The sequence below is a fragment of the Mustela erminea genome, chromosome 16 (genome assembly GCF_009829155.1).
Source record: "Mustela erminea isolate mMusErm1 chromosome 16, mMusErm1.Pri, whole genome shotgun sequence".
NCBI lineage: Eukaryota > Metazoa > Chordata > Mammalia > Carnivora > Mustelidae > Mustela > Mustela erminea.
The window spans coordinates 25,746,422-25,758,652 of record NC_045629.1 but is presented as its reverse complement, the minus strand read 5'-3'; the positions used below and the strand labels follow the sequence as shown (position 1 = coordinate 25,758,652).

General features: G+C 36.5%; 2 protein-coding genes across 14 annotated transcripts in view; one reads left to right on the top strand and one right to left on the bottom strand.

Moving 5' to 3' along the window:
- Positions 1-12,231, top strand: part of STAU2 (staufen double-stranded RNA binding protein 2) — a 327,264-nt gene that overhangs the window by 100,743 nt on the left and 214,290 nt on the right. The window lies entirely within an intron of this gene.
- On the bottom strand, positions 6,634-7,265 carry LOC116575401 (60S ribosomal protein L17-like). Its single transcript, XM_032316756.1, has one exon. The coding sequence runs from the start codon at positions 7,215-7,217 to the stop codon at positions 6,663-6,665; it is 555 nt and encodes a 184-aa protein (XP_032172647.1). The 5' UTR covers positions 7,218-7,265; the 3' UTR covers positions 6,634-6,662.

The following is a 12,231-nucleotide window of genomic DNA, read 5'->3' as shown; positions in this document are numbered from 1 at the left end:
GTTCAGTGGACTTCTTCTTCTTCTTCTTCTTTTATTTATTTTTTTAAAGATTTTATTTGCTTATTTACTTGAGAAAAAGAGAGAGCCTGTGTCCATGATGGGGGTGGGAAGGGAAGGGACGAAGGATACGAAGAGAGAGAATCTCATGCAGACTTAATGCTCAGGATGGAGCCCCACTCAGGGCTCGATCTCACGACCCTGAGATCGTGACCTGAGCCAAAATCAAGAGTCAGTCACTTAACTGACTGAGCCACCTAGGCGCCTTTTCAGTGAACTTCTGATAATGTCTGAATTCACTGAGGACCACAGTACCGGTTCTGTAATGATGAGGTTTCTTCACCCCTCCAATAGAGTATGAGTGGCTTTTGTAGCCAGTTGCTTCCTTGGTGTTTTCCCTTTGGTCGATTTGTGGGCGGTCTGCTTTGTAGGAGCCGTGGTACAGCGACCTCCTAATATACTCCCCCTTCTCCTTTGGCTGGAGTTCTGTGAGCTAAAGCTGTCATGGCAGCAGCTGTGAACACCTCACATTCATTGATTCTTATCTCTGTCATCTATATTCTGAATTGAGCCCATCTAATGAATATTTCATTTTGTTTATTGTATTTTTTTAGTTCTAAAAATTTCCATTTGATTCATTATCTTATCTGGTTTTTTTCTGGGACTAGACTTTCTGTTTCTTTGCTGAGACTTCTTACTTTTTCATTTGTTTCATTTGTAATTGTTCATTGAAGTATTTTTATGATGGCTACCCTAAAATACTTGTCAGGTAATTTCATCTGTGTCATTTTGATTTGGTGTCTGGTGATTGTCTTTTCTCATTTTAAGTTGAGCTTGTCCTATTTCTTGGTATGATTAATTGTTTTGATAGAATCTGAATATTGTGGGTATTATGTTATGAGACTGTGGGTCTTATTTTTAGTAGGCTTCTTCTGATACTGCACCAGTAGGAGCTGTCTATTGTGTTTATGTTTATGCCAGGTCTGGATGGAAGTTCAGGTTGTGCACGTTGCCTCATTGACACCTTGTAACTTCACTTTGCCTTTGAAACCATTCCAGCAGGGAAATAGAACTTTTCATTACAGCTGGGGGAGCATGGGCATCTAGGTTCCTTACGTAGCCTTTGCTGACAGAGATCAACTAGGGTTGCAGCTTTTTTTGTGGTGTATTGCTAGAATAGGACAGTTATTGCCCAAACGATTTCTGTGCTGCCCAGCTGTCTTTTTCCTGGTTCTTTTGCTAGAGAGAATAGTTTGCTGTGTATTTGTTGGTTTTTGTTTTTTTTCCTGTACACATTGATGTTTTCAGGTTGCTGGCTTCTTTAGCATCCAACTCAGGATATAACAGGTTGAAGAGGAATCCCAGGGAACTCATTAGTATGTTGGTCTTTGGTCTCAAGTTCTCTAGCCAGTCTTCTTCCAACTTGCAAAATTTTCTTATGCTTATATATATGTAATGATCTGAAATTTAGTTGTATTTAGCATTAAGAATGGGAAGAAATATGTCTACTCTACTTTGTCTTAGGATGACCATCCTTATTTCCTTTTCTGTGTATAAATTTAGCTTAGACTCTAAAGCATTGTTTATAGTTAATTTATATTTCAGGAAAGAGTGAAATTAAAAAAAATTTTTTAAAGGAGTCAGATTTGTATTTGTATTTTATTGGTGGAAATTTTTTCACAAAAGATTTTTGAATAATAGGACTACCAAAAGAGAAAAAGAAAATAAGTGTCAGAATCTTTTTTTTTTTCTGTTGAAAAAATTACAGAAAGTTTAGTAAAATGTCCATTGCAGAATCCATGTCTGGTTTTTCATTTTGCCTTTTTAGCTCCTCACTTTGTCACTACCTTCTAGGACAAGTATGTATAAACCTTTGGTTTAAAGAATTATCTACAGTCTCATCTCCTACTAAACTACTACTACTAACATTTTTATGTTTGTAGAAGCCCCAAATTACCTGTCTACTTAAAATGTATCACAAGATTTTTCCTTTAACTAGATATATATTTGCTTAATACATTTGAAAAGTATTGTACTGTAGAAACACAGAATAATCTATTGTTATTTTTGTTGTGGAGTTTGTTGCTAGTCACCATGAAATAATAGGCAGTAGCACAAATAAGAAACCTAGGGATGTTAGAGAGGTTTCAAAACCTTTCAAACACAACAGGTGTTTAGTGTCTGTAGTTCTCATTTCTTTTTAGGGAGTTAAAAAATAAAGCTATTTGGGACACTGATCCTGCTTGATGGGGTTCACGGGACCTTCCACTTTTAGACTTAAACTGTCAAAGGCCGAAGGGACCTCTTCCTCTCTCACTGCTGCCTCCTAGCCTGTCGCTAATGTTAGCGCTAAGCCCTAGATATATATACCATTTTGGGACATTTGGCATTTCAGAGGACACTCAGATTTAATGTTCCACATCACCCATCCTCTGCCCCCAAGAACGTTAATACCCTGACATGGGAATCAGATGCAAGTGATTTCCTTCCTTTATGTGTATAATTTATATATGAGAGGCAGTGTTCATTGGAGTACTACATATATACGATTAGGCTCTTCAAGTTTACTACACTGATAGTGTGGAGAATGTTTCGTTAGATTTTTATGTCTATTCTCAATTTAGTGGAGGAGCTTTCAGGTGTCTGAAATCGGTACCAACGGGTAGAGGTTACTGCCTTTTACCGAGATGTGGGGGACTGAAGGAAATAGATTTGACGTGGGAATTAGGACTCTAGCATAAACATGTCACTAAGACATCCAGAGGAGCTGTCAAGGATGTGGTTTGATAGAGAAGGCTGGACCCCAGAGGAGAGAGCTAAAGTAGAGAGTAAATGTGGGAGCTGACTGCATACACAAGTGCCCTGCAAGGCCCTGCTCTTCCAGGCCTCTCATCACCTTTCCGACTTCATCTACTGCTCTCGCCATACCTGCTCTACTCCAGCCTCCTTGGCCACATTTTCTAAATGACTCATCCATACTTATATTATAAAGCTATATTTATTTTTTATTTCCTGTCATTTATCAAAGTCTAATGTGACCTTTTCAGTATGTCCGTTTCATGCCACTCTAGTTAAAATTGCATCCCACTCTAACATTCCTGGTTTTTTGCCTGGCATTTTCCTCTCTACCCCTTAGTATTATCTGTATTAGCTTTGTTCAGTTAAAACAGAGGAGCAATATGAGATTAAGTAGGAGAGGGCAGGCAAAGTTTAGATCCTCCAGGGCTATCCTAAGCAATTTAGTCTTCATCTTAAGAGCAGTAGGAAATGCAGGTTTCTGAGGAGGCGGAAACATAACCACATGTGCATAGTGACACAATAGAACTATAAGAGTGGTTATGGGTAAGTCAAGTAGGAGCCTATTACATATTGGAATAAAAACAAAAAAAGGAAAAGGAAAACATTTAATGATCCTGGCACTCTGCTAGGTTGAAGAAATAAGGATGGTAGAGCATGATATTCTGTTTCTCACTGAAGGAGTTGAGTCTAAAAGTTTAGAAAGATGATTTCAATCCAAAATCCAGTCCTTTCTGAAAGAGGAAGGTCAGAGTATTGTGGTAGCATAAAGACTACTTTTGGTCTAGATGGTTTAAATTTACAAACTGGAGTTTAATATTGAACAGTTTTCACAGAATTACTACTTAGGAATAGTTTCACGTTTTAAAATTCAGAACTTAAAGGGGTATTTACCTTAGCGAACTTAAAGGGGTATTTACCTAAGCTCTACTGGTCACAAAATTTCCCCAAGTGTGTTTTAAGGAATTTTAAATTTGGGAATGTTAATGAGTATTACTCAAAAAAAGTAGTTGAGTAAGTTTTGAGAGTACTAAATTCAATCCAAGGATTTATTTACTATAGGACTTCTCAGAACTCAAGATCTGTTTATGTACATTATAAATCTTCTAGAAATGTATATAATGTATATCATTTCCCAAACTTGTTTGACCACGGATCCTGTTATGTTAGTGAATCATCTGTGGATACAGAACAGACTTTAGGAAATGCTGACTTCATGATTTGCTCAAGATCTTGACAACTAGCTAAAAGTAAGTTACCATAAAACAGTTTCCTTGACTGTATGTCCTATGACTTTTTCTAAGACATTTTAGTGTTAGATATAGAATAGCACGAACTATAAAAATGCCGGAATTCTTATGGCCACATTTTAATACTATTTTATATGTGGGGATGAATGAGAAATTCATAGTTTGGCACTATAACTAATAACTCTATATAGATCAATGGGCAAATCTTACACAGAACGAGTTTAATTAATTCTGCGTGAAATTTGTGATCCATGAATCCATAATGAAATCACATTTTTCTGTCTCTTGATAACCTCCTTTTTGTAGCTTTGCAAATTTTTTAAAAAGTTTTTATTTTTTTATTTATTTCAGAGAGAGACAGTAAGAGAAAACACGGGAGAGGAGAAGGTCAGAGGGAGAAGCAGACTCCCATGGAGCTGGGAGCCCATTGTGGGACTCGATCCTGGTACTTTGGGATCATGACCTGAGCCAAAGGCAGTTGCTTAACCAACTGAGCCACCCACATGCCCTGTAGCTTTGAAATATTAAGAATACTTCATTTTAGTTTTCTTAGCTTTGGTTCAGTCATTATTTTGGCAGATACTGCTGTTTTAGAACTTAGTATATTGTAAAAATAATAGTATATTAAAATGCAATATTATTTATATTCTGTTATGAAAAAGAGCATTTAGAAAATATAAGTAGAAACTGCTCTTCCTGTACTTTTGGATCAAGGGTTGGTAAACTACAGCCCTGGGCCAAATCCAGTCTGCTGCCTGTTTTTGTATGGTCCATAAGCTAAGGTTGGACTTAAAAATCATTGGAAAAAAAAAAGCCAACAGAAGAATAATATTTTGTGATGTGTGAAAATTACATGAAATTCAGATTTCAGTAATCATAAATAAAGTTTTACTACAGCACAGTGCATTCTCTCATTTATGTACTGTCTGTGGCCCCTTTCACACTCTAACAGCAGTGCTGAGCAGGTGTGAGGGAAACAGTATGGCTTGCAAAGCCAGAAATATTTACTATTTGGCTCTTTCAGAAGAAGTTTGCTGACCTTAGGCTAGATTAATGGGTAATAGAGTTTATGGAGTTATTTTATAAGTTGAAATTTAGGGAACTGTGTTTTCTGTATATCTAATTCTCTAAATAAATATTTTCTAATAATTTCCATTTATTTGTTCCTGCTAGTTCTCTTCTTTTATTTTTTCTGGTAAAAGATGTATGTTTTATTCAATTTTTAAATTTAAAAAAAAATTTTTTTTAAGATTTTATTTATTTATTTGTCAGAGAGAGGGAGATAGAGTGAGCGAGCACAGGCAGAGTGGCAGGCAGAGGCAGAGGGAGAATCAGGCTCCCTGCCGAGCAAGGAGCCGGATGTGGGACTCGATCCCAGGACGCTGGGATCATGACCTGAGCCGAAGGCAGCTGCTTAACCAACTTGAGCCACCCAGGCGTCCTGTATGTTTTATTTTAATTTCAATTAATTTCCTTCCTTTTTCCTATTGATCAGTAAACAGTATATATTGTCATGTATTGTGATGGGAAGCACATGGATTTGAGAACTATTTCTTTGTAGAATAATCAGAAATTTGGGATAATTATATATTTTCTCCATATAGCTTGATTTTGGGGGAAAACTGTTATATTTGAAGTTGACTGTGATGGACTAAGTTTTTTTAAATAATTATTTCAAATGATCACATAAGCAACAGAATAGTATTCTCACGGGATTTAGTTGATCCAATGAATCAATAATTCAATGTTTTTTTTCCTAACTCAGCTAGAGTAAGTATTCTTAGGCAACTTTACCTCTTTAATTTGAATGTTGCTACTAGTTTAACTTTAAGATTCTATTATGTATTCTGTTTGAGAGCTCTCTTCTTGTCTCTTAGGAGAATTGATTTCATTTTTGTTTACAAATGTAGGTGTTAGGGTCCGTAATCAAAGGAGCGAGACTGATAAAAAGCAAAGGTCAAGCAAAGCTTTGAAGGTCAAGCAAAGCTTTATTTCTCGCCAAGCATCGAGAATCAAACTGACCGGTCAGGGCCGTCTCTGGCAAAGAGGCGACCCCTCCCAGCCTCACAGAAGTACCTTTATAGAGGTAGTTTAACCGGTCTACACTCAGGTGGCCAATGAGATTGCAATACACAGAGAAAACTGCACAGTCATGCTAGGTCTGCCACACACAGAAAAAACTGCTAGGTAACACACGGGTGGCCAATTGAATTTCAATTTACCCTAGTAGATATATGCGGGCCCCACTGATTGGATGTCTTCACCTGCCCTGAACCACCCTTGTATCTAGGCTTTGCAAGTAAGTTCCTCTGGGAGGGGCGGGGTCAATCTAAGTTCACTACATAAACACAGAATGACTCCCTCTGGCCAAACAGGCCCTTACATAGGAATAGTTTTGCAGATGAATTTTTTCTCTTTGTAAATTTTGTGGTTTAATAGAAGTAAAAGTAATACCAAACCAGAGCAAGAATAATGGAATTATGGCTGTCTTGTTCAAAATTACCTAAAACATGAAGTTAAGAAGCAGCATGAAATACGTAGATACCTCTAGGGTGCTTAAACATGTCCTTTTTTTTTAATTTTTATTTTATTTTTTATTTGCATTTATTCTGTGCAAATTTACTCCCGGGCCATAAGTTTTTGTTTCTTCAGTTTCTTCTGGGATATCTTTTTCTTCTGTGCAACCTCCTCTTCTGGTTTAGGAACAATCTGCTCTTTTTCAGTAAGGATCATCTCAATGTGGCAGGGAGAGCTCATGTATGGGTTAATGCGACCATGAGCCCTGTAAGTCCTACGCCGCATCTTGGGGGCTTTGTTCACCTGAATGTGCTCAATGACCAGAGAATCGACATCTAAACCCTTAAGTTCAGCATTACTCTCTGCGTTTTTAAGCATGTGCAGTAAAAATTCAGCACTCTTCTTGGGCCACCGACCTTGTGTCCAGCCCCACTGTTTGGCCTGGGCACACCTACCAACTCCACCATTGTAGCGACGGAATGGCACACACTGCTTCTGCAAAGTGACGTCTTTCAGATGCTTGGTGGCTTTTCGGATATGCATACCCTTGATGGCCTGGGCAGTTTCACGTGTGTTCTTAAAGTGAACACGGAGATTTGAACCTCTTGACTTGCATGATTTCGTAGGGTTTTCCGGGTCAAGCGAATAGCGAACCATTTTCAGAGGTCACCCCAGGCCGCTGAGAGGAAGAGCAAACATGTCCTTTTTAATATAATATTTAGTAATTGTAATACAGAATTTTAATACAGATTTGTAATACAGAAATTTATTTCAGCATGGGTCATCTGAGAGCGTTGTAGAAAATAGGTACCTGGTATGGCTCATTAACCCCTACTATTAACATTTCATTTATGAAGAAAACTAGCTGAATGTAGCTAGATTTCCATATTTTTCATTTTAACATATCATTCCTTTCACAGATTTTTTTTTTTTTTTTAAGATTTGTTTGTTTATTTGAGAGAGAGATGGGGCAGGAAGGGTAGGGGCAGAGGGAGATGGAGGGAGAATCTTAAGCAGACTGAGTGCAGAGACAGATGTGGGGCTTAACCTCACCACCTTGACATCACGACCTGAGCTGAGCTGAAAGCAAGAGTCGGACACTTAACCTACTGCACCACCTAGGCACCCGTCCCAGGTCTTTTCATAATAAATTCTCTTTTTTATTATCCTAGATTATCCTAGATGAAACTAGGATTGTGTACTCCCTTCAAAGAACATAGAAACATACACAGTCTCCATGGTTACAGAATTTCTGAGTATTCACAAGTTGTGGTCTTACTCTTTTGTTGGTGTATATACAAAGATAAATTGAATAAAAAACAGTATTAAAGTAGATTGGTAAGAGGATTTAAAACTTAAAGGAACCCCAAACCCAAAGGAACCTAAAATTTATGTACCATCACATAGAAAATATTTTTTTCTATGTTAAACTATAACACCAAGATGGATACATTCTAAATAATATCAATTGAACTTTATGTAAATAAAGTTTGAAATTCTACTTTTTTTTTGTTTTTACACCAGAATAAGAGTTATAATTCATACCATTTTTTAGGAATTAAAATATATATTATGGCATTCTCTAAATCATTTGGATGTTCCAACGAATAGTTTTTGTGTTCTCAAAGGTAGTTAATTTCATCCAGTTTGCTCAGGAATGTCAGAAGTACCCAATGAAGAGTTTTTAAAATAAATAAGCCATGGGATAGTGACAACATTTAAGAATGTTTTGGAAAACATTCTTAATGTTTTGGAAAATATTAAGTCTAGAATTTTAGTGGATGTAACTGCATTAAACTGTCAGTTAAGTTGTAGTTATATTTGCAGTTACTCTTAAGTCAAAAACAGTATTTCAGGTAGCTCAAGTAGTATTCTTACTGTATTTAGTTGGCTTAATTAATCAAAAAGTGATTTTAAAAAATCAGTACCTGCAATACTAGTCTTTCTTGGGATAGAATGGCTGTTATTTGAAAAAAGGAGAGGAGTCCATTTCTTCTAGTCATAGAGGTTTGGAAAATTCTGAATCAAGGAAAGTTTTAGACATTTTCTTTCTTTTTATTTATTTATTTTTTAAGATTTATTTATTTGAGAGAGAGTGAGAGAGCAAGAGAGCAGGGGGAAAGACAGAGGGAGAGAATCTCAAGCAGACTCCCCCCTGAGCTTGGAGCTGGTCACAAGGCTGGATCTCACCACCAGAGGTCATGACCTAAGCTGATATCAAGAGTCAGATGCTTAAATATCTGAGCCACCCAAGTGCCCCTAAACATTTTTATTCTTCTCAGAACTTTTACTTTTTAGTATTTATATGTATTTTCTTTTATTCCTTTTTTGTATTCTATATACTACATGATTTAAAAAATTCGAATAGTAATAAAAATATTGTGCCACGCTGGCATTCCAGTACCCATTCTGTTCTTGTTGGTTTCATGTGTATTCTTTTAGGATTTTCTCTGGCTATAGATAAATACTTACTTTAAGAAAGTATCATTCTGGGACACCTGGGTGGCTCAGTTGGTTAAGCGGCTGCCTTTGGCTCAGGTCATGATCCCAGCGGCCTGGGATCGAGTCCCACATTGGTCTCCTTGCTCAGTGGTGAGCCTGCTTTTCCCTCTGTCTCTGCCTGCCACTCTGTCTGCCTGTGCTCTCTCTCTCTGGCAAATAAATAAATAAAATCTTAAAAAAAAAAAAAAGTATCACTCTGTGACAGTATCCTCAATCTCTTCTTTAAATTTGAAATCCATGGCACCTGGGTGGCTCAGTGAGTTAAGCCTCTGCCTTTGGCTCAAGTCATGATCTCAGGGTCCTGGGATTGAGTCCCGCATCGGGCTTTCTGCTTGGTGGGGAGCCTGCTTCCTCCTCTTTCTCTCTGCCTGCCCCTCTGCCTACTTGTGATCTTGCTCTATCAAATAAATAAATAAATAATCTTAAATAAATTTGAAATCTACTTTAAGGATAATTCCATATTAGTATTTGAAGAGCTACATCATCTTTTCTAACTTTAGTGTGAAAATTTAGGAAGGTTTAACAGTATGGGTCTATTCAATGCCTCAGCACATCTGATTTACTGTAGTTGTCATTTGTGTTACATTTACACACATTATGAATCCCACAGTATTATAATTTTGGCTTAAATAGTCTATGTGTCTTAAATCAACAGAAAAAAATAGTCTTTCACATATATTCACAAAGTTACTGTATCTCATACATTCATTCCTATCTGAAGATATAGGTTTCCATTTCTCTTTACTTCCCTTTAGCCTGCACTTCCCTTAGCATTTCTGGTAGTACAAATCTTCTGGCAATGAATTCTTTTAATTCTCATTAACTAAAAATATCTTTATTTTGCATTCATTTTTGAGGGATATTTTCAGTGAATATAGAATTCTGAGTTTATAGCTTTTTAACTTCTAGCACTATAAAGATGTTCCACTGTCTTATAACTTATGTCTTAGGTCTTGTTTCATTTCTTTTTTCTCTTGGGAAGTCAGCCATTTAAAAAAATAAAAAAATAAAAATAAATAAACACCTTAACTCACCAAAAAAAGGGAAGTCAGTTGTCATTTGAATTATTCCCTGCATGCAATATCATTTTGGTTTTTATTAACTCAAGTATAATGCACCTTTTGTGGTTTTCTTTATATTAATATAGCTCATTGAACTTGTTGACTATGTAAATGTGTCTTTTACCAAGAGATTTTTTAGCTTTTGTGTCTTTTAATATTTTTCTGCCTTCTTTTTTTCACTTCTCGTCCTCTGTTAAACTTTTTAATATAAAATTTCTATTGATTAATCTTGACTTCTCTGTCATCCCCATTCTATTACTATATGTAGCTAGTAAATTTAAATTTTGAATATTATATTTTTCAGTTCTAGAATTTCTAGTTAGCTTTTTATTTTATTTTTTAATTTAAATTCAGTTAACCAACATATAGTACATCATTAGTCCAGTTAGCTTTTTATTTTATAGTTTCTGCTATTTGCTGAGATTTCCCATACATTTAGTCATTAGAGGCATATATTCTTTTATATTTTTAAGAATTGTATATCTCTGTATGTTAATTCTAACATCTGGGTCATTTCAGGGTTGTTTTCTTTTGTCTTTTATCATGAGAATGGATCATTTTTTTTCCTGCTTCACATGTTTAGTAATTTGGGGTTGTATTCTGGACATTATGAATTGCAGTCTAGAAACTAGATTCTATAATGTCCCTTTGAAGTATAACAAAGTTTTTAGGCAGTTGATTAATTTGACTGAAGCCTACCATTAAAATATTTGTTTGCATTGAGGAGCATTTCAAATTTCCATCTCTTAGCTGTGTTGTTTTGAGTCTGTCCTGTACCTGTGTGGTTCAGGCATTAGAGATTTGGTCAGAGTTTTACCCCACACAGAATTCAGGGCTCTTCCTCTCTAGATCTGTTATTTCTAAGATTTTCCCCTTTATTTTTCCACTGACCTTGGTTGCTCTGAATCCTTATCTCTGGGCCTTCAAGCTAGTAAGACTGGTTTCTGTTTGCATTTTAGCTGCGCCTCATGGAATAGAGTGGAACCTGCCCTTAAATTTAAGCTGTGAAAAAAAGAAAGAAAGAAGGAAAGAAATCCATTGTGTCCTGTTCCTTTCTCCAATGTTAACTACTGCCCAATACCTGTTTTGTTCACTTTTCAGTGCCTTCAGATGGTTGGGTTTTGTTTGTTTGTTTTTGTTGAGAATTAGTTTCCCACAAAGAATCAGTCCAATTAGAGCTTACTTAGCCGTACTGAAAACAGGACAGTTGCTTATTTTAAGAACTGTTTAATATTCTACTGTGTGGCTGTTCTATAATTTTTTTTTTTAATTTATCTACTCAACAGAGAGAGAAATAACAAGTAGGCAGCAAGGCAGGCAGAGGGAGGGAAAAGCAGGCTCCCTGCTGAGCAGAGAGCCCGATGCAGGGCTCGATCCCAGGACCCTGAGATCATGACCTGAGCTGAAGGCAGAGGCTTAACCCACTGAGCCACACAAGCACCCCTGTTCTATAATTTATTTAACCAATTCTGTATTCATGGATATTTAGTTGTTTCAAATGTTTTTCTGTAACATGTTGTGGTATATATCTTTGCACATTCATTTTAGCCGTATGTGAGACATTCTTAGAGGTACTTTATATACATTAATAAATAAAACAGACATTTCTGCCTTGTTGAAGCTTACAGTCTAGTTAGAGGATATGGAGAATAAAAAAATAAATATAACAAGTATGTTTTATAGTAGATTCAGAAGTAAGAAGTGCTGTGGACAGGTGGAAAAGCAGAGCAGAATAAAGGGAAGAAGATTGCAGTTTTAAATAGATCTTATTTAGAAGGTGAGCAAAATTGGTGGAGGAGAACAAGTGAGCTTTGAGGATTTCTGGGGGAGAAGCAAGAGATTAGCCATGGTGAAGGCCATAAGTGGAAACAAGTCTGGTGAGTTTGAGAAGCAGGAAGGAGGCCAGTGTGGTTGGAGTGAAGTAAGTTAAATGTTGAGTGTTGTGATTGAAGTCAATGATAAGGTTTGGAGCAGACCTATGTAAAACTGTATTAGGCCATTGTAAGGATGTTGTCTTTTACTCTGGATGAGATGTAGAAGTATTGCAGAGTTTTGAGCAAAATAGAGGCATGATTGGACTTACATTTTGGAAGGCTCACTTTGGCAAC

What these genes read in the sequence shown, in the direction of transcription:
- LOC116575401 (XM_032316756.1), bottom strand. Translation starts at nt 7,217, where the DNA reads ATGGTTCGCTATTCGCTTGACCCGGAAAACCCTACGAAATCATGCAAG.